Source organism: Vigna radiata, chromosome 9 (assembly GCF_000741045.1).
Source record: "Vigna radiata var. radiata cultivar VC1973A chromosome 9, Vradiata_ver6, whole genome shotgun sequence".
Taxonomy (NCBI): Eukaryota; Viridiplantae; Streptophyta; class Magnoliopsida; order Fabales; family Fabaceae; genus Vigna; species Vigna radiata.
The window spans coordinates 5,501,614-5,525,281 of record NC_028359.1 but is presented as its reverse complement, the minus strand read 5'-3'; the positions used below and the strand labels follow the sequence as shown (position 1 = coordinate 5,525,281).

Sequence of the window (23,668 nt, the reverse complement as noted above, 5' to 3'; positions counted from 1 at the left end):
ACAACACTTTTTTAACAACTTTTTGACAATGCATACGTGGTAGCTTGTGATTGGTTTGTTTTAAATATTTTTTAAACATAAATTCAAATAGACCAATAAAATGATGACACGTGTCCTAAAATTAAACACGTACCTTTGTAAGATATTTCTTCCTCATAGTAGAGTTGAGATCAGTTTCCAATGGAATAGCATCTGAGTCCTGATCAAGTTTAACATGAGACAACTTGGCTGCTTCTATACTTCCATGACATAAAGTTATCATTTGATCGCATTCTGTTACTGACAGTTCCTCCAAGCATGGGAAACCTAAACTTCCTCTGTAGAACCTTTTGAGATTCAGTAGCAGATAAAGATCCAAACAAGTGAGCTGCGGAAATATTATCTCATCCTCATCTGATTCCTTCCCATCTTCCTTACACACTATCTCTTCAATTGAATCACAATCCTTTATCTCCATTCTTTTGAGTTGACTCAAGCGCTTGGCTGCTGAGGATGTCAACAAATATGATAAGGCATCACAACCTTTTACTTTCAAACATGTCAGATTGGAGAAAGACACTGTGCACGCTACCAAGTTTTTTAAACTCTTACATCTAATGACTTCAAAGGTTTCAAGTGTCTCTAAATCTTTGGCTACTGATGCCGGAAACACGCTTTTAAGGCGTTTACAGCTATAAACTAACACTTGTTCTAAGTGGCGCATGCTTAGAATTCCACGAGGATCTTTATTCCAAATAGTTTCCAGCCTTGGCAGCTCCGATAAAACCAATTTCTTCAGAGAAAAAACAATTAATCTGTCTTCTTCTGTTGTAGGGTTGACATCAAATATGGTTTTAACAGAACCACAGTTTCGAACTTGCAATGTTTCCAATTTGGGTAATGAAGAAAGGAAATAGAAGGGTAGCACTGCATCTGATAAAAACTCGCAGTCAGTCACAGTCAATCTGATCAGATTACTGAAACGAGGGATCTGCATTGAGTTGTTCCATATCTTGAGTAGTCTTGGATTTTTTTTTGAGATCAATCCTTGTTTCCCCTAGTGTCTGCAAGTGCAAAAGAATAAATAATAGAAAAAACGTGAAATCCATTATTTTATTACAAACTTTCTAGCGAATCACGTCTTCTAATTTACAATACTTGACTTCGAGACCTAAGAGATAAATAAAAGTTACTTTTATGAATTTAAAAATTTATAATTTCTGATTATTTTAAAAGAATTATCCAATTATGTCTAAAGTTTTCCAGCCAAGATGTCCTAAACCCTCTTGCATGCTTCAACATATGCCATGGATATATGTCTATACTATACATAACGAAATGATAGTTTTTAAAATGTATTAACAAATAAGTATCGTGGTTTAAATATTTATAATTTTACTCTTCATCTATTAAAGTAATAAATAGTTTGATTCAATATGATTGATTAAATATTTTAAAATTTTAAAATGAAAGTATATTTTATTAAAGATGATAAATCATTAGAATAGTATTTCGAATAACTATAGTCAGCTTCCCACCACTTGATGATAAATATAGTTTATTTTAATAAACTTTAAAAGTTATTATAGGTCAAGTTACGATTCGTCTATGTGTTGGTAGATGATTAATTTGAATTTTAAGTCATAAAAATTTCGAAAAATGTGTTTTGATAAAGTGCAACCAAGGCATGTATAGAAAAAGAGTTAACAATAGTTTATCTAGTAGAAAAGTAAAAGTTATATTATTATTCAGTCAAAAAATTTTACGATAAAATTATTATTTTTTTAAAATATTTATCTTAAGAATCGTATTTAATATTAGCAGGGGAGAAAAGAAATTATTATACTTTTTCAACTAATGTTAGTTAATTTTAGTTTATGAAGAAAATATTTTTATATTTTTCTTATATTTAATTTTTTTATATAAGTAGTAATGAAAGAATAGTTTGGTTGTATACTATTTAGTTAAAAAGTAAAATAAAAATAATTTAACATACTTATCTTGGAAGGCAGAGTATAAATTCAATTCATACTGAGGTTGGGTATTGTAACGAAAAGAATCATAACCATGTTGAATTAAGAATATTAAATTTAAACATATACCTCTTTTAGAAATTCCTTCCGCATAGTCTGGTTGAGATCATCTTCTATAGGAATAGCTTGTGAATATCGTCCAAGTTTAACTTGAGACAACTTGCATGCTGTTATCGTACCAATACAGAAAGTTTCCATTTCGGTGCAACCTGGTACTAACAATTCCTCTAATGATGGGAAACATAATCTCCCTCTATAGAACAATTGGAGTTTCCGTAAATAGTAAAGATTCAAACGAATGAGTTTCGGAAATATTATCTCCTCCTCATCTGATTTCTCCCCGTCCTCCTTAAACACTATCTCTTCAATTGAGTAACAACTATCTATCTCCATTGCTTTAAGGTGACCCAAAGTTTTGGCCGTTGAGGATGTGAACAAATATTGCAAGCTATTACAACTTTCAAGTTTCAAATATGTCAAATTGGAGAGAAACACTTTGCTTTCTACCACGTTTTTCAATTTTGAGCAACTAATGACTTCAAAAGTTTCTAGATTTTTGACAAAGGATTCAGTCCAAGATTTTTCTAACCCAATGGAAACCAACTCTTCAAGGGACTCCAATCGTAATGTTTTCAGTTGTAATAGAAGTCCACTATAATTCACATTATTAGGACTTTCAAGACAAAACATCTCTTTGAAAGAACCATAACACACCACAAGCTTCTCAATATTGGGAACCTGTTCTAGAATTTTATATTGAAGTACATCCCATCCAAAAGAGAGAGTAAGAACTTTTAAGTTGTTTAAGAGCTTTCTGTGAAATTCTTCACCGGAAATCTTCTCCATTTCATATTTGGCAAGTATCAGACTCTGTAATAACAAAAACACACACACACAAGAAAAAGCAAGTTAGGGAAATTATGTTGAAAGATGCTTGATAGGTAATCAGTGACATATTACCTATGATAGTAGAAGATTGTTTATAAGGTTGAAGCACCATTATTTTGTTTTAATGATGATAAAGTACAATATTGTCTCTAATAATCTATGGAATTGATCTCACATCTTATTTTGTTGCTATCATAATTTGTATTCTTTTACTTATTTATACATATACATGTTTTTTGAACCTTATTATTTAACTGGTTTTAATAAAATATTACGGTTTAATTTTCTATTAAAATATAATATACTAATTTTAACTAATCTAATACGTATATTATTTTTTTTTCATAAATTATAATAATATAATATATTAATCACTACTCCTTTTTTTACCTATGTTTTCGAATTAGCTTTTGTAATTTTAGGAAAGAGAGATACTTGTGCAGTTGCCTTCAAATTTAATTTTAAATATCCATTTTTACTTTTTAAGAACTTAACTACTCAATTATTGAAACTTCCCAATAAATAAATAGACTCTGTTACAATGGTTATCCTATACAAATACATGTTCTTTTGTAAAACAAAAGTGGGGTTAACAGGGAAAGAAGATAGAAGATTTATACTTGAAAGTTACATATTTTTAAAGAGTATTTTGTACTATTCATATTGAACAACGGTAAACTATTAAAGAAACTGATAACATATTGTGCATCAATAGGAAGTGGTAAAATAGTAGGACGTACCTTCTCAGTATCGACTTGATTCTCGGTATTTGATTCTAGACACTTGTAAGTGTGAGACGTGAGAGAGTAGTAGTAAAAATACTTGAACTTGGGCAAGCCCCGTAGTTTCACTGATCTCACACAGGGACAGGGTACCGTAAACTCTTGACTTCCATTTGTATTGTCTTCTACCACAATAGTCATCAATCTCTCACAGTGTAATACCACTAGACTTTCGAGTTCCAAAAGATCTTCGGCTACTGATGCCGGAAACACGCTTTTAAGGCATTTACATTCCTCAACATGTACTTGTCGTAGATGCCGCATGTTCAGAATTCCATGAGGATTATTCCAAATAGTTTTCAGCTTTGGCAGCTTCGATAAAGTCAAATTCTTCAAAGAAAAAGGCTGAGATGTCATATCTCTGCCTTGTGTTGTACATTTGACATCAAAAATGGCTTTGACACCATCGCAGTTTCGAACTTCCAACGTTACCAAGTTAGGTAAGAAAGGAAGTAAATTGAATGGTAGTAGTACTTCTTTGGCCCCTGAGGCTGGAAACATACTTTTAAGGCCTTTACATTCCTTAACATGTAGTTCTTGTAGATGGTGCATGCTTAGAATTCCATGAGGATCTTCATTCCAAACATTCTTCAGATCTGGTAGCTGGGATAAAGTCAATTTCTTTAGAGGAAAAGTGATCATGTCTTGTGTTGTACATTTGACATCAAAAATAACTTTGACAGAATCACACTTTCTAACTTCCAACGACTCCAATTTAGCTAAGAAAGAAAGTAAAGTGAATGGTAGAAGTACATCTGATGAAAACTTGCACCCATCCACAATCAAAGAATCTAAGAGACCGAAGCAGGAGTTTGGGATGGGCCGTGAGCCAAGACATAACTCTTGTATTTCTTTAAAACGCAAATTTGATATACTCTCCTGCAAAAGAAGTTAGATTTAGAAATTTGTTTTTGTCGCACATCGGAATTTGTTTGAAATGTTAACTTTTGGGAATATCTTTTCATGATTACCATAATAATTATTACAACATGAAAATAGAAAAATAAACTAAGAAATCATAATAATAAAATAAAATAAAAACGGGGACCTACAAAATTGGGATTATAGATACTAACAGATTGTACAGAATAAAAAGGAAATTTCTTGATTAATTAATAGTAACCGTATTATGGAAAGAAATTGAAGGAATAATTTCATTTCAAGGTGTGATGATAAGAATTAAAAGAGAAACTAAAGAGGTTTAAAATGGGTGATGTAGCACAATGCTAAATAAAAAATGTTATTATTGTTGGGTTGAACTCCCACTTTTATATCTAAAATTTGTCTGTTCATCTTGTCTCACTTAATTCAAATGGAAAAGAGTCTTTAATGTTAAGAGAATGTTAATTTTTAGAGGATTGTGGAGAGAGAAAGAAGAAGAGTAAGAGAGCATAAAATTGAGTTCGCAAATTCCCCAAGCAGCTCAAAAAAGTTATGATCCTTGCTTCTTGCATCTTGGATTATGCCAAAACTTGAAAAGCAAGTTCATGGTATATTGTCATGAGTGAAAATTTCCCCGTTGAATACCTTTTCCAAATTTGGGGAGTGAATTTTCCGAGTGCAGCAGGCATAAAACTATGGGCGTATTTGTTTGTCGTTCTTATATATGTTTATATATGTACTGACTCTGTTATTTAAATAACTTTTGAATGTCACATAAAGGCAAAGTTTTGAGAATTACCTGTTGTTTGGAGCATTGTATAGAGTATTTGAGGAGTGGCAATTGCTTCAGCGTCAATGTGGTGAGACGAGGAAACACAGACTCATGTGTTGCTCCTTCTCCTTTCTCATCCTTTTCATCCTTCTCAAAGATTTCTACCAATTCCTCACAGTCTGTTACTATAAGTACATCAAGTCTCGTAAGATGTTTGGCTACCGATGCTGGAAACAAACTTTTAAGACTCTTACAATCTTCAACACGCATTTCCCTTAGCAGTTGAAGGCCTATGACTCCCTCCGGATCCTTGTCCCATACCTGCTCCAGTGCTGGTAGGAAACTTAAAGACAATATTTTCAGACGGAATATTCCGGAAGATTTTGTCATCACCCTGTTCTCACCATTCATATTAAATATCACCTCTGCATTACTGCAACTGAATACATATAACTCTTCCAAATTGTGAAAGCAAGAAAGCAAATGATATGGAATTATACGCGTTAGAGTATCACATCCCGATAAGCTCAACCTTTTCAAATACCCAAAGTTATTTTGCTGCCCCCAATGAGTGTTATTCCATAGTTGCTTTATAATATTATAATCAAGCCACCACAGTTCTTCAGTATATGCGAAACTGACCTGTAAATCAGACAAATTATTAAATTACTTCTCTACCTTTTACTATAATCATACTTTTTTTATCCCCCAAAAAGTTAAACAAAAAACAAATTTACAAGCTTTTACTATAATTCTCACTTCAATAATTCAGTATTTTTTAATTTTAAAATTATAACTTTAAAATAACTAAATATATATTTTTTCATTTATAATATATTTATAAGTACTAATAACAGTAAAAATGGTGTATAAATTAAAATTATCAAATTACTATGTAAATATTTTTTTGATATTTATTAAATTTAATATAGTCATTACTCTAACAAAACTATTGATATAAAATAAAATAAATAGTAATACTATTTCTTTTTTATAGACAAGTATAATGTAATACTATAAATTTATTAAAATACTTATATATCCGAAAATAAGTTTATTAATTTAAAATACTCATAGTGATAAATAAATAAATAAATATATATATATATATATATATATATAAGTAAAGTTATTAAAAGTGTTATATTACAATTATTTTTAATTATTATAAATTTAAAATAACTAACAAATTACCGTGTCATATTGTGTTAATTTTATTTTAAAAACATAAATTTCAATATATAAAATCTATTAATTAATTATAATGAAAATTTGTAGCTGTCATGTGTGAAAATCACTTAGTATCTGTGAAAATACACGTTCGTTGTTAGTTGTTCAGGGTGTATTTTTGTTTAAATGGAAATTTACAACATTGAATGCTTTTTCAGAAAATTAATATTATATTATATTAAATTCTTTAAAAATAAAAGAACCAAATCTAATTAAATAAATAGATAAAAGGACTTAAAAAAGTAATCCAAAACAAAACTCAACATTCTTGCTATTTAAAGCTTCTATGGCAGAAACATGTATTTGTAAATTCCAATCATGATTTTTTATTCTTTTGCACTTTAAAAGAAAAATTCATAAAATTAGGAGAAATAGTATTAAATAAAGGAAAAAGTAATTACCTTATCATTGAAAACCTTCTGTATGGTAGCATTCAAGTCACCTCTCCACTGCCATTTGGCTTTTTCATCTCCTTCCACACCAAATACATCTTTCAACTTTGGTGCTATTGCTCTTTTTTCACTGAATTTTTCCATCTTTGGGCACTCTCTTACGATCAATATTTCCAGTGATGGAAATTCAAATTCACAGTCCTTGTAACTGCAAAAGCTTACGAGTTTGTTTAACCCCACAAGTTCTATAGATATCAATTTGCTGAATACAATTTTCATCACTTTGTCTTCTTCATTTTCCTCATGGCTTACTATTTCCTTTACCTTATCACAGTTGATTACCTTCATAGTCTTAAGTCGAACCATGCTTTTGGCCGTGGAGGATGCCATTAAATTCCTTAATCCCTCACAATTTTTTACTTTCAAACATGTCAAGTAACTCAACGATACAGAAGAAGGAGCTAAAGTCTTCAATTCGTTGCATTCTTTCAAGCTCAAAAGCTCCAATCTCTGTAGAACTTGGTCCCGGTCAAATCCTATATCATTTATATCTGAGGAACGAATAATCAATTGCTTCAACTGTAATACGACTCCCAATCTGTCATGCTGCCCAATGTTTCTACTTTGCAATCTGTAATACGATGAATAATATCCGAAAGTCAATTTTAACTTTTCTAGATTTGGCATTTTGTAGAGAAAGGGGTAGAAAAGATCTGGGCACTCGATTGCTCTCAAGATAATAAGCTCTTTTAAATTGTGCATTTCGTACTTGGATAACAAATTCTGGGCTTCCAGGAAGTCAATTTCCATATACTCCAACTTCGGAAATACCTAAACATTAAAAATAAATAGTAAGAAGAATGAATTAAATGCCTACATTCAAATTTCTTTGATTTTAGGCATTTTTGTTTGCTTTGTAACTGTTTATGATTATTATGTATGGTTTTTGTTCTTCTTTGGTTGTTTGTCAATTTAAAAAACGTAAATAATGAGCTAAAATAGGAACATCATGCTTTAAAGAACTTCATATTAATGTCATGGATGTATTAATGTAAGATTTTTAAAGAAAAATGTGAGATTAGAAATCCCAAACATTGATCCTGTATGTGGAAAATAAAACACTATTAGTTAAACCTCGTTTTTAATAATGTTATAGTTTCCTTTGAAGCTATGCTATTTACTTAAAACAATTTTTATTATCATTCAGAATTTCAACTAATATTAATTAAAAACTAATAATATATATATATATATATATATATATATATATATATATATATATAATATTCTATACAAAACACTTGTGTAAATATATAGATTTGACCATAAAGCCTTCACTAAAAATTACTTATCATTTTTATACAAACTACAAACTTTTTATTATTACAATAATAGCACTAAAACTGAAAATAATAATATGAATAAAATTTAACAATAAAAATAAAATTGCAATCCTTTATTTCTTTTTAAAACTAAATAATCCTAAAACTCAATTTTTGATTTAATTTACTTTTATTTTTCTCAACTTTACACAATCGTTAATTTTATTTTGGTTCTCATTTTTCCAATTCTTTTACATATTTTTAATTATATTTCTTTTATTCTTTATAAGGCATATAATTTGATTAAACTTTACTCTGATAAAGTTGGAATAATGCTTACCACTTCAGCTGAGAAAACAAACTTTTCATCACTTGTTTCTTGTGAAAATGTTTTAAGCTTCATACACTTCCCTATGCTTAATTCCTTCAACTTTGGACACTTTATTGGATGTCTCCCCTTGTAGAATTGCCTGATGTTTTGAAGCTCATATAATCTCACATAGCTTAGTTCAGGAAACTCTAATGGATCATTGTTAGCTTCTGATGCATCTTTACTTGAAACAATTTCCACCATCCTCTCACAATGCAATATTGACATACGTTCAAGCTTTGATACATCTTTTGCCATAGAAGCTGGAAACAAATTCCTCAGTTCTTCACAATTACTTACATCTATAGTCCGAAGGTTTTTAAAATTGAGAATTCCGTGTGGATCTTTGCTCCACAATTCCTTCAATTTCGGGAGGTCTTCAAGAAGAATAACCTGCAAATTTGTGTCTATCCCACCATATTCATCTATTTCTTCATAATCAGTAACTTCAAAAATCTCTTTCACGGACTTACAATTAGAAACTTTTAAGTTAATCAAACTTTCAAACCATCCCTCCATGTGACTTGGAAAAATCTTGTCCAATTCATTACATTCTTCGATGCTTACGGAAATGAGACTACAAAAGGAATCAACACTGACTTCAGTTTGCCAAATATTTGTTAACCTCTTCATGTTGCTAAGGTGGATTTCCTCCAGCTTAGGAAAGACACAAACCTTCAGTTTAATGAAAACAAACAATTATTACAGATAAATAAAAGATAAACAAAAAAGTATTTATACCAATACATACCTTGTTTGCACTAATTCCTTCAATCTCAAAAATATTTTCCATAATACGACATCCACTTANGACGAGGCTTTTCAACCTCTTCAAACTGCTAGCCATAGATAATGAACATAGATGTGTCAATTTATCACAATCTTTCACAACTAACCTTATCAAGTTTTGAAAGTAGAAACTTGACAAGTGTTGGTCGCTCCATATCTTAGGGATGTTGAGTGAGGATAAATTCAAGTTCTGTAAGTTTGGAACTTCAACCTGGAAACGCATACACAATTAATATTTTTACAACAAATGAGCTAATTATTTAAATAAATATGAAAAATATGTAATGTCATACCAGTTCACCAAAAAGAGGAGGCGCATTGTCACTATGGCCATCTTGTTCAGTAGAAATTTCTGTGTGATCCCTATTTGTAGTTTGAGCATCTATCGAATGTGGCCAACAAGATCTCTTGACTTTGGTATTAAAAGAAGTGAGTGATGGCAATGATTGGAGTGTCAAAGTGTGTAATCTGAGAAACTTAACCTTATCACAATCCATCGGTATTTGAAGGATCTCCTTCAAAGATTCACATTCACAAACCTCAATCATTTCTAAACTAGCCAAAACTTTCTTCTTGTAAGAATTACATTCATTAATCTCACTTGATCTTGTGCTAGTAGAGATTTTAATTGCATAGAAGGAGAAGAGATTTTCCAATTGATAACACATCTTAACCTTGATGGTTTTTAATTTGGCAAATGATTCAAGTGTAATTGAACTGCCACATATCATCTTTAAGTTCATCATATTGTAGAGGCATAGAGATTCCAAATTGGGAAAAATGTTCACACTATTAGACAAACATGTTGAGTTGATATATTTGATGTCATTGTTATTTATGATGGATAAGTGTTTCAAATCCTGAAATCCGTCTATATTCAACTCGTTAACAACATTTTGAACACCTACCTTTCCCAACAACAAACTTTGTGCTGTTTTAAATAACAATTTTATGCCTTTATGGGAGTGGATATCAGTGTCGTCCTTCAGTTGCAATGCAAATACTTTGAGTTCTTCATACTTATTGGGCATTTTAAATTCTCCAATAGAAAACATTTCGAAGTCCCCAATTTCAATCTTGTAATATTTTAACCTGTCAAAGAATAAGTGATTGGGTAAAATTGAAACACACGGGATGCTTAAGTCCACCACTTTCAACTCATGTAAATTTNTTAGCTCAGAAAGAAATGCATTTTGACCTTTGCTTTCCTCTCTTTCCACNAACATTTTCATCAAGCTTTTTCCNATATATAGCTCTTCCAANCATGTCAAATTAGATATAAGATTAGGTGGAATAATCTCCAATTCAAAACAATCANTGATGTCTAGCAATNGCAACNTATCCGAGTATTGTAACTCAACNGGCAAATTTTTAAGTTGAGATCCAGAAAAACTGAGAATACTTAGGTCTTTGAACTTTCTCAATACCGATAAATTGCAANNCAAAGTGCACCGCTCCAAACAAAGCATTCTGAGGTTCAATAGGTCTTCAATTGAATAAGGTAAGCATGATAGATGAAAACCTCTCAATATTAAAACTAACAAGTTTCTCATGTTGCTAAAAAACCTCTCAGGTATTTTTAAAGATGGATTGTTAGTTTCTATTTGCAAGAATTTAAGTTGTGGACAATTTATGACTTGAGGAAACCGATATGTAATGTCACTATTGCATATAGAAATAAAAATGCATTTTTCAAGATTGGGCCAATAATCTAGTTTTCCATCTCTGATAGCAAAAACATTGTCATCCATGAGGGCATTACTTATAGCATCATCTCGAACCATATGAGGCATACTGAAATGAATATTAGGATTTTCGTATGACACCAAACTCAAGTTTTTCAACTCTTGCATCACTTCATTTATTTTTTTCCGAGCTGCACTAAGGGAAGAGACCCCTTCAAGTATACCTAATCCAAAGCAATATTTCACCAAGTCGTTAACCAGGGGTAGGTGGCCCATTTGAGCACAAAGCAAGAAAATGAACTTGTGTTCCTTATTTTCTGGAAGGTCATATTTTATTTTATTAGGAATCTCCGAAGACTCCTTCCATTTAACCAGACCTTGCTTTTTAAATTTTTCCAGTGTAGGTTCACTTTCTGACTCACTCCAGTTTTTAAATGCCATTGCAAATGTAACTATTCTCATGGGCAACCCTGCACAATAGTTTTGGATTTCTTCTTTAGGCATAGACATTTTATTACCTCCTCCAGTCACCTTCTCAAATAGCTTCAATGAATCATTGCCATCTAATTCCTTTAAACAAAAATTGGACTCAACATCAACCTCATTAGGAAATACTTTCTTATAACGTGAAGAAAGCAAAACTTTGCATCCCTTATAATCAGCAAGAAAATTTGCTTTTTTTAGCACTTTTTCGTCGGTACCCTGTGTGTTGTCGTCTTTATCTTTTTTACTTGACCTTATGCTTAACTCATTCTTCTTTCTTAAGTCATAATCATCATCAATCGGAATCCCTAACCTATTCAAGTCTAATCTTTCATGAAGGTTATCCAAGATTATAAGGATGCTCACATTTTCTATCTTTAACCATCTCCTTAGATAATCAGCTCTTACATTTTCACTTTCCCCTGTTAGTTGCAATCCTAGCACATATGCAATGTCTTCCTGAATATTAAGTGGATTGAGATTGATAGTTACATCTATTTCAGCCACCCTATCAAATAACCCCTCATATTTAGCTTTATTAGCAATTTTTTTTATTAAAGTGCTCTTACCCATCCCTTGTGATCCATGGAGTCCAATAATTTTCATATTGGGATCTTTAAGTTTTTTCATTATGTCTTCCATAATGGATTTTCTACTATTAAATTCAATGTAGCCAGAATTAGATGAAGTGAGGTCAAAAGATGTTACTTTCTCTGCATGGGAAACTTCGTCAATCTTGGGGGACTCATCTNTTAGCCTCAAAGCCTCTATTTCCATCTTCTTTGCTTGTCTGCCCAGTTTGTGCCTATAGTAAGGAAACAAATAATAGAGACCCCTTGTCTTCTTGTGACCTGCATTTTTGCTGTAGTTTTCAACACTACTCTCAAATTCACCCACTTCCACAAACCATTCTTCAACCGTACCTTCAACTATGTCACCCTTTCTTTTAGCTTCATCGTGTTGACGAACTAACCTCTCTTTTATTTCTCTTAGACGCTTAACTTTCTTCTGTAGTTCCTTAAAATTTTTCGTGTAACAAAAAATGTAAGTCACCTGCCTAATACCATGATCCCGCACAAACTCAATTGCTGGATCAAATATTTTCGACACAATTTCCATACTTCCAACCTTTTTTTCTTGTACCCTTCTCGACTACAACTCTTTGCCAACAAAACATATAGTGAAAATAGATTAGTTTAGTGACGAATAAAGAAAAATAAAGGATATTTTATTAATTAAAATTCACAAATACATTCGCATATATTCAACCAAGCAAGCACAGTTTACATAAACAAAAAAGCATGTGAATATATATATATATATATATATATATATATATATATATATATATATATATATATATATATATATATATATATATATATATTCTCTATAAAGGAAAGCTAAATACCAGCTAAGACAATTGTTAGTATTTGCTTTAAAAACTACATTGGACCCTCTGTTTTATAATTGCAACCTTACAAGAAAATTTGTATTGCATAGCACATATTGCTATCATTCAAGAGTAAATGGTTAAATTCGTCTTTGAAAATGCAAGAGACTAGTAAGTTGTTACTCTAATGAACAATACGAANATTCATGTTTTACACCAAACTTTACACCAAGATATCAAAACTAACACTTTCTCTTAAAAAAAAAAAAAACTTCTTTCTACGTAGTTAAAAGACAAATCAGTTTACATAGTTAAAGCTAATAATTAATAAATGAAAAAGTTAATTAGAATTTGAAAAAAATTAATAATTAATAATTTATTTTTGGATATGAAGAATAAGTGTTAAATTATTTTCCATCCATGATATATATATATATATATATATATATATATATATATATATATATATATATATATATATATATATATATATATATATATATATATATATATTCCAATATGACACTTTAATATGAAGCACCTCAAAGTTTTTATAATATTTTTATATTATAATTAAATCTAAGTAGTTTGACGTATTGNTTATTATTTATCTTTCTGTTTTTATTTATTAGATTGTTATTATTCTCCTAGATAAGTATTATTATAATAAGAATATATGTCCACAACATCTTCTCCTCTCATAAATGAGGAAACCATATCTAAACGAAAGGGACGATCAAATGATCATTAGGATCTTGTCACTTATCTGCAGAGTTTACGCTCAAGATCTAAGTAAAAACATTGACATCTACCATAGAGCTCAAGTAAAGCATATCCCNAACCTCACATTCTCATGATCACCACACACAACGACTATATGTCATAAAAAAATGCTCATACAACACCATAAAGATTGAGGAGCTCTGACCAACCTNAATAAGGAGGAACCATCTTGTCAGGCTCAACCATATCCATCACTAAAACAAATGCACAAGTGTTAATAATTAAACATAGTTCCTAACTAAAGCATCGCCCTTCCGCTTGATGATAATGGTGACATTGGAAGCGTGAATGCATCATCCCCTTATTCCTCACAAAACACACACAAGGTCCTTCCATGGAGAGTGCAATCCCACCACCATCAACCATGGCCACCCCTTGATTTCCTGTTCTACATTATCTACCCTNTGCTCCATATCATTCAACCTTTGATCCTTCAACCTCTGGTGGCCATAGCACCACNGCATCATGAACAACATGATCCACTTCATCTTTAACCATGTTAGAATTGCGTCGGTAATGTCCATCATCAACCACAACACAAAAATCAATGTGCACCTCCTTCATCACACTACCTATTCACGCAACTACGTNATCTGCACAACTATCAGCCAAGTCACGCTTCACCATTGTTCTTTCGAACAACCCCAAATTAAAAAATTTCATTACTATCAACCATTGTTTATCACGACCACAACCCACAGATCTGCCTCCATCAACCACCATCTGCGGAACTATCTCCCAAGTCGCGCTTCACCATGTGAAAACCAAAANNCCCTCCCATTAAATCCCTAAATCATGTCAGCTTCAAACCTCACCTATAGAAAAACTAGTTTAAATCACGAGTCATCAGAATCCACTAAAGTTCCATCCTCGTCCACTGTGAGACAACACAAAATCCCAAGTCGCAAAACCCTATCTCCAACAAATAAGAAGCAAACCAGGAAGAACCACCATTNTGCTAGGCTAGCAAACCCAAAAACACAATGAACCATGAAACGCAAATTCGCACTTTGAACCACATCAAGCAACCAAACCTCACAAAAAACTTATTCTTCAGAGAAATATGGAATTATCACATGGTAGTCCCTCATGGACAGTAAAAGGGTTACGTAATTGTGAAAGTTTCAAAGCTATTGTACTGTATGCACATACATACCGACCTCTATCATGCCAAGCCGACCTCCATCAGGCCAAGCTCCTTCAGTTGACGTTTACAAGTCGANTTCCCCTNGCTAACCTCCTTCNAGCCATCCCGCTAAGGTCGACCTCCTCTAGGGCGAGCTCTTTCAACCAAGCTAAACAAGCTGAGCTTCTTTAACCGAGCTCTCCTCNCCAACCTCGTCTAGGTGGTCTTTCTTAGGTCGACCTCCTATAGTTCGAGCTTTTTCTAGTTGAGCTTATATAGTTTGAGCTTTTTCCAATNGAGCTCCTTCCAAACTAGAGAACAAAATCCACTAGTAGAGCCTGACCACCATAAATCATACTTCAACAATGAAGCCCACCCACTAGAGAACACACCTCGGCAGTAGAGCCCAATCACCAAAGAACACAATCTGACCTCAAAGCATAATTAGCACACAATAGAGCTCAACCTCACGTAACATAGTACACAACCAACAAATAATATAACCCGACAAGGAAGCATGGCCAACAATAGAAAATACAAGTCCAATAAAAAGAACATCAAGGGTAGGGGTTTCANGGCCAACCACAAAATGACTACAACAATTGTGACAAGAACTCGGTCTGCTAAAAAATCAGGTATTCAATTACAAAGCCTCAAGAACAAGGTCGTCGTCTAAAGAGCTCAACCTCAACAATTATCAAGGAGCATGCCTGAATGACCAACCGATCTAAAGAGCTCGACTAGATTAGCCATCAAGGAAGCTTGGCCAAATATAGCCATCAAGGAGNTTGGTCGAATGGTCAACCTGTCTTGAGAGCTTAGCCCCAATGGCCATCAAAGAGCTTGGCCGCCGCTAACCTATTTGAAGAGTTCGGCCATATTAGCCATCAAGAAGCTCGACTAGACAGTCTTCATGATAAAGAGCTTGGCTTTGTAGCCATCATAGAGCTTGGCCAAAACTTGTCCAGAGAGCTCNACCCTAATGGTCATCAAAGTAGCTTGGTCAAATGGTCAACTTGTCTAAAAAGCTCGTCCAAAGTAGCCATTAAGGTGCTCAGCCAACAACCTTCACGGTAAAGAGCTCAGCCTTATAGCCATCAAAAAGCTCGGTCAGATAACCAACTTACTTGAAGAGCTCGACCTTTGTAGCCATCATGGAACTCAGTCACCATGGTGCCATCGCCTAAAGAGTTTGGCCTCAATNGTCATCAAGGAGCTCAGCTTAAATGGCCATCAAGGAGCTCGACCTATATGATCATCATTTCCAAATAGATCGGTCCCAATAGCCATCAAGGAGCTCGACCCTGAGACCAAATTACCTTAAGCTAAGAGAGAGCTTAACTTTGTGGCCTAACTACTTTAAGCTTAAAGAGAGCTCGACCTTGAGGCCAAATTACCTTAAGCTTAGAGAGAGATCGACCTTGATACCACATCAAAGCTACTCTCACAAGGAAATTTTGCTTATTGTTTAGTGGCTTCATTGGGAGACTNTTCATCAAGACTATGGTTTACTTATTGTTGTTCAACATGGCGATAGAGAGCATTATTGACAATCTCTTGCATGTGCATAAACTAATCCATCTCAAAGGACTTTAAAAAAGTATTTTGAACTTAAGGGTTGCGAACTTTTATGAGTAGTCAAAGTAGAAGGAACTTCTAAAAATTGTAGTTGTATTCTAACATGATTTAGAATNTATATGGTAGAAAGAGGAATAAGGAGTGTATGTAATGTGTGGCAACAACAACATTGTTGTTTATTAAAGTGGAAGGGTTTCGTAATAAGTTTACATAGAGGCAAAAAATAATTAACTNAGATGGGTTGCAAAATGCTTGGTTTTTTGCTCACTTTAAAAAGGAATATGATGATAATGACATCCTTGTGGCATGAGATAATTTTAAAGGATGCTTAAGGTCATGCGAAAAGTTGTGATAAATGTTTGAGGATTGGAAGGAACTCAAGAAAACATGAGATGCCACTACAAGCCACTTTGGAGGTTGATGTTTCTTCTTCTTCTTCTTCCACCCCTTCTGCTGATGAGGCCATCCAGCGCTTGACACAGCTACTAGAGCAACGTGACCAGGAAAACTGTGCATTGAAAGAAGAATTTACAAACTTCAAGTCCCTGGTCATGAGAGCGCTGCCTCAAACTTCAGACACTCCTTCGACCGTCCCTCCAACCCAGTCACGACCCTTCCTGTCACCCGCCGTCCCTCAGCAGCCCACATCAATCCAGCCCACATCAGTCCAGCCCACACCAGTCCAGCCATCTATAGAGGATCAACAGGACGATGAAGATGATTCTGAAGACTATGTAGTATTTTAGTTTTATTTTGTTATTGATCATAGGTGTTAGAAAGTACTAATGTTAGTCCATTTGAATTTTAGTACATTTGAATTTTAGTACATCATGATTTTAGTACATTATCTTTGCTTAGAAATAGATGATATTGTTTTATGTTTCACATTTCATATTGAACTTTACAGATCATTTTAGTACATTATCTTTTTTCATCAATGATAATATTGGATGGTTTTCAGATGCACAAAAGGCAGCTCTGTCTGTGGTTTGAAAGTTGTATGCAGGTCTATCTGTGTTGTTGTGAACTTTGTTATGCAGGTATTTGTGGTTGGATAACAAAAACAAATATGACTTTTTTTTTTCGTACTGTTACCGAAGGCTTTACCGAAGGCTTCCGCCCTTCGGAAATTTTCGAGGGCTTCCGCCCTTCAGAAATTATCGAAGGCTTTTGACCCTCGGTAATTACCGAAGGCTTATGACCCTCGGTAATTACCGACGGCTTATAGCCCTCGGTAATTATCAAGGCTTATGGCCCTCGGTAATTACCGAAGGACAAAATTTAGCGACAAGCAAATTACCGAGGGCTTTTTAACCGTCGATAGGCCATCGATAAAGCCAATGAATTCTTGTGTAATGCGTTATTGATTCGTATTTATATATTCCTTTTCTATCAAATTCTATTATTCTTGTTTCCAATCTTAAAGCTTGCATGTAATAGGAATGTTCATCACTTTATTTTGGGGTTTCATGGATTATGGAGACGTAAGATGAAACCTAGAACTAAAACAAAAGTCTTTGTGGTCATTGATTCTAAGGATGGAAGATGATTCACATGATGTCTTAAGATCCTAGCTCTTTAATGCAGGTTTGCTTGTTAGATGAAATTTGGTAAGCACAAGAGTGAAATAGGAGAAAACTAACCTTAAAAATGTCATTTCATATTATTTATAGTCTATGCCATATCTATGTGCCTTCAATACCAAAGTCCAACCATGTAATTATGTGTAAATTTATCTTTCTGCACATGCTTGTAAATGAATGTAGTTCTATTGAGTCTATATGAGTTGTTAGTCGCACCATTCTCTAGTAATACGAGTCTCTTGAGAAAACGATACCTGGTCTTACCATGGTTTATTACTTGAGACGATTCGATGCACATGTCAAACAATCCAACGAGTTTTTGGCACCGTTACTAGGGACTCGTGTCAATACTAGACTTTTGTGAGGTTTCTAACATATGTAGAGTTGATTTTGCATATAGAACTAACTCTTTTTTTGTAAATAGATTTTCACTTTCACTTGGGCTAATTTGTGATTTTAGCCTAGTTGTGTCTAAGTGTATGCAGGGGGATGTTCACACAAGGAGGACTGGAGCCTCAAAAACATCATGACCAAGATTACACGTGAATCCCTTGATGCATTTGAGGCTACCATGTGATCTGGCAATGCTAGGTTTCCCTCATGGACTGTATGTATTATCTATCTCTTAGTGTCCTTGATTTCCTCGAGGATTCTCTTAAGATGGGCACATAGTTTGAGGCACATGTTCATTGGCCTAAGTACAGGCCTGACTCTTAGTGGGGGGAGGGAAGCTTCAATGTCTTTCGTGATGATGATGGCATAGAAGGAGTGGATGCTGAAGAATATTAGGGAGGATAGGAGAGCCCTAACACGGCATGGAGACCCTAGCCATTTGTTTGAGGGTTTCTTTCTTGTTGTTTTTGTTGTTATAGTTTCTTTTAATATGTTTTAGGTTTTATATTCACACTTTAACTTATTTTAGAACATTTTCAGGTAGTGTTTAAATTAATTTTTTTGGTTATCCTTGATTTTATGCCTTTATTTTTCTTTTGGCATTTAGAGATTTGAATCCATTACAAGATAACTTGTATATCTTGAGGAAATCATTGCAAATTTAAGTGTTAAGATTTATGGTTGTGGTTGTAAAATGATTCATTCATTATCCTGTTTGATTTTGACCTAGAGCATTGAATATTTGAGTGTGATGAAAATGTTTTAAGAGAAAGTGAGGAAGTTGTTGTTTCTATGAATTTGATTTTTGAACGATTCTTATAAATGCATACACACACTTGTTTGGAAATGAAAAAGCCCATTGTGAATCATTCATTCCAAAAAAAAAAAAGAAAAAGAAAAGAAAAGAGAAATATCACGGCTTGGAACATCTCAGTCTATAATGATAAAAAATATCATGGCTTAAGTCCCTATTGCCTACCTAGACAGTCCTGGTTAAACCTTCCATACAGTTCCCTACCACCTACCTGGTGTGGACTACTAAAGTCAAGTATCGCTTACTTGTCGCCTACTAAAACCAAGTGCCGACAACTAAAACTAAGTGTTTCCTACCAAGACTATTCGTCGTCTTCCGAGAGGTGCTGTCTATCGAGATCTAAGTGCTGCCTATAAGGACTACACACCCTCTACCGAGAGCAATGTGTCATCTACCAAAACTATGTGTCACCTACCCAGGCTAATGTTAACTACCCGGTCTGAATGCTTCTACCTAAGCATAAGTTAGTTTCTCTGAATATCTCTACCCTTCCACAAGTCGGTCTTTCTGAATGCCTCTACTCGACCACACATCAATCTTGCTTATTGCCTTTATAAGCAACAAGTCAGTCTGTTTGAATGCTTCTACTCGGCTACAAGTTGACCTGTCTGTCTGGTTTTACTCGGTCATAAATTGACCTTGTAAGTTACTATTTCTACCTCACCACAAGTCAGAGTTGTAAAAACAACGATTGACTGTCTCTACCCAAATACAAACAGACTTATATAACCACCAAGACCTGGCCATAAGTAGTTCCGTCTGACTATCAATGGGGCTAAAAAAACTAATAACATATTACTCTATATATAACTTAATAGAATCTAGATTAAACAATTAACTCATGAAGTAAATTGGCTACTAGGGTCCATCTAGACCCATATAAGTGATGACTGAATAAGTCATAACTATCCTTCAAATAATACAATAATAGAAGTAAATAGAAGTAAATAATTTATGTTCATTATTATAACATTAACTCAACATACTTAAATGTAGGAGAATATTATGTAGACATAATACTCATCTATATCGTGAAAGACAATAACAAAAGACAAAAAGGAAGATTAATTGACTAAAGTAAAGTTAAAAATATCCATAAACTTAAAGTCTCTACACAAAGTATACTAGACTTTTTAAGATCAATATTTATATAAGCTACAAAACGCACCTCTGTTATTCGAATTAGATGATCTTAAGTTGTGATTTCCTTGTGCTTGTCACTATTCCAAATCGTAACACCGAGAAACACTGCAAGAGAGTTTCTGAGAGTATACGAGAAACTGATCCACACCAGCTTCTTCGAATGAGTTAAATGATATATTTCAAGCCCTTTTCTTTGAAAACGCTTCGGCGGTGCGTGTGATCATTGAGAGGTTTCACCTGTGTTGTACTGAATTGAGGGGAAAATAATGTTTTCGTTGAGCTATGCACTTGATCTATTTATAGCAAATGCTTATGTTAATAATTAATCTAATAGGGTTCTCATTTTTATGCTAATATCTTTTAGGGTCATCATATTCAACTTGTTTAAAAAGATTTGTAGCCTTCAAAAATTACCATTATAAGTCTGATACTAAAAAGAAGAAATTAAGTATATAATATTTGCTTATGAAGTAAAAAAATTAGATTACAATTATTTGAGATAAGATGAAAAAAAGGATGAAAAACATAATTATTTCAATTATATTCACATGCTTAACCAAGATGATGCGCTTGTCATGTTCCCTTCTCTATAAGTAAAAATAATGAAGGAACTTGCTCCCCTTTCACGATAAAATTTTAATCTCAATTTTCACATGGAGGATATGTTAGAGACCTCACACTATAATTTTGAAAGGGAGGTTAATTTTGTTTTTTTATTTTTGTTATTTTAAAAACATACAGTGTAAACAAAATATGTTGCAAAAACTAAAAACAAAATACATATTTTATAATCCCTGGAAGATTTATTTAAAATTTTGTAAAAGTGATAAGAAGCAAAAAACTATACAAACCTAAATCAAAACCTAAAAGGAATTCAATTTTTTTTTTTTATTAACTTGTAGAATTAATGAATTTGTAAACTGTATGTCGAAATATGAGGAAAGTTGACCGAGCGTAAAATTTCAAACGAAAACGTTTCCTATTATAGATAAACGAAACATAGTTGGTGTCTAATGTGCTTCTCTTAGAACAAGAAATAGCAACAGAGTGATAAAGCTGAACTTGAAGTAGAAAGTGTGAAGTTTGGATGAGTGTTTGTTTACCTGAGCAGACTATGAGGGAAACTAAAGAAAGCAGGCAGAGACTCGGAAGAAAGCTTGAAAGAGAGCACTGAGAATGGATGATTGACAATACTTCACTATTCTTTCTCCTCAATTCACTTCCTTCACTTCAAAATATATACCAAATAATAATGCAGCTCAGAGTTTTGAATGAATGAGTATTTGGTTATAATAAAACATGTTGTCTTACTTAAACATTATTCAGATTATTTTATTATTTTTTACAAGACTAGTTAGTCCTTCTAAATATTCTTACACGAGGCAACGTTCCACCTACTTAATAAACTAATCAATTATTAAACGTCTAATTTATTCTATGATGGTTGTTAGTACATCTCCCATTCAACTACCCAGCCCTTCAGATACCAATAAATTGTAAAATAAACTAAGAAATCTTAAAGGAAAACACATACTGTGAAGAAGTAGTGAAAACCACATAGTTGTAAGAGAGAGCTACGAAGTGTGTAGCGTGAAGGAGAAAAATAGAGAACAAGGAGTGTGAGGGGCTAAGTTTGCCTCTATGTATGTGGGTATTCTAAGAGTATATTACGAGAGTATCTCATTAACATCATACATAATACAAAACACAAAACAGTATCCCATTACTGTGAAAGATATATCAATAATTAAAAATCTTTATATAAAGAGACTCGATATGAGAGAAATATAATTAAAATAAGTTATTGACAAATCTATAACAGTTTCTTCAACTTTCTCAATTCCCAATGAGTAATTTAAATTCATCACAGTTGTGAACAAATGTAATAATTTCCCACTGAAAAAAAAAAGTTTTAACAATCTGACATTCCGACGAAATGAAACATTTTTTTATGTGATCATACAGGAAATGGTGAGATTCATCAAAAGTATGCAACATGATAATAACCACCCACCCATGTAATTATAATTATGTTAACATATTTAACTGTCATTGGTAGGTCGGTGCAAAAGCGGAATGATTTCTTCCACTAAGGAGATTTTAAGATTTATGATCTTGTAGATGTATTGAAGAAAAAAAAATTGCTTCAAACCTTGTGTTACTATGCAGCAAAAGCCATTTCTTTCTTCAATGATAGAGATAATTCGGATTGGCCACACGGGCCAATCAGAATGCATATGAGCGGAGTATTTTAATTTGCTTGCTTGTTTCGCATATTTAGTAATATGTGGGGGCCAACCATGAGCTAGATTGCATAACCTACATTACTTTAAATTCTTAAAATCTAAAAGCACCACCACAACATATGTGTATATTTTTTTAAACAACTTATTTATTTATGTCCTTCATTCAAAAGTAATTTACATCCAAAAATAACTTTCTCATTGTTAAACAAAATTTTTAATTCTTGATAACGGAGTCAAAAACTTGTCAATGAATTGGCAAGTATAACAAATCGTATCAAGTAATATAAAATTGTAAGACCAAGTATCGTTTCCCAAGAAACTCATGGCACTAAACAGTTGTGCTTTTGCTTAACTAATTAAGATTGAAAGCAATATTTTGGGAGTTTTGAATGTAAAGTGCAGAAAAATAAACATGAATGCAATTTGAATAATTGAAACTAAACACTAGAATGAATGGATGAAGTTGATAATATGGAATGAATAGGTTGTTGGAGTTTAGATTTCACTTAATTACTTTCGTGCATGTACGAATTCATCTTCTTCATTAATGTCAATGTCACTATCTAAAGTACTTAAAACCCAATTCTTCGGCAAAGAAAACCTATCCTTAATTAGTAGGTCTCAATTCCTTGCATCCCTAACAATTAATTATGCATTACGATTAGTAGCTTAATACAACCAGAACTCATACCCCCATTCTTGAGCAATACTGCTTCTGGGAATAATTCTCAAAAACCTGAATTGTAAGATACCTTTCGATACTCATGCAAATCATACATCATGCTAATGAATGAGTTAAACAAAGCAAGTATTGAGCGAAGAAGAATTGCCCTAACAATTAATGAAAGAAGCATATATTAATAACAAGAATCAATTCAAATACAAGAGAGTTAGAGGTTACATCTTTCCCAATAACAAATGAGATTAGTTCTCCATCATCATGAAGAAAATAGGTGTACAATGGAATGGAAGAAATAGAAAAATCCTAGAAAGAGAAGAGGA

General features: G+C 33.0%; 2 protein-coding genes across 4 annotated transcripts in view; both read right to left on the bottom strand.

The window, feature by feature from the left end:
- LOC106773176 overlaps positions 1 to 23,668 on the bottom strand; it is a 96,432-nt gene that overhangs the window by 4,648 nt on the left and 68,116 nt on the right. The window lies entirely within an intron of this gene.
- LOC106773145 lies at positions 822 to 21,892 on the bottom strand. 3 transcript variants are annotated; one of them, XM_014659836.2, is made up of 10 exons: positions 21,524 to 21,892; positions 20,446 to 20,713; positions 9,733 to 12,767; positions 9,402 to 9,650; positions 8,621 to 9,325; positions 6,968 to 7,789; positions 5,364 to 5,978; positions 3,641 to 4,561; positions 2,082 to 2,882; positions 822 to 1,043 (listed from the first exon to the last, which is right to left on the bottom strand). In XM_014659836.2, exons 3-10 carry the CDS (start codon positions 12,724 to 12,726, stop codon positions 954 to 956), a joined length of 7,197 nt encoding a protein of 2,398 aa, XP_014515322.1. In that variant the 5' UTR covers positions 12,727 to 12,767; positions 20,446 to 20,713; positions 21,524 to 21,892; the 3' UTR covers positions 822 to 953. The 3 variants fall into 3 exon arrangements, with proteins under 3 accessions (XP_014515322.1, XP_014515321.1, XP_022641722.1); XM_014659835.2 differs by having other exon boundaries at positions 20,446 to 20,667; XM_022786001.1 differs by lacking the exon at positions 21,524 to 21,892 and having other exon boundaries at positions 9,733 to 11,694; positions 12,316 to 12,767; positions 20,446 to 21,171.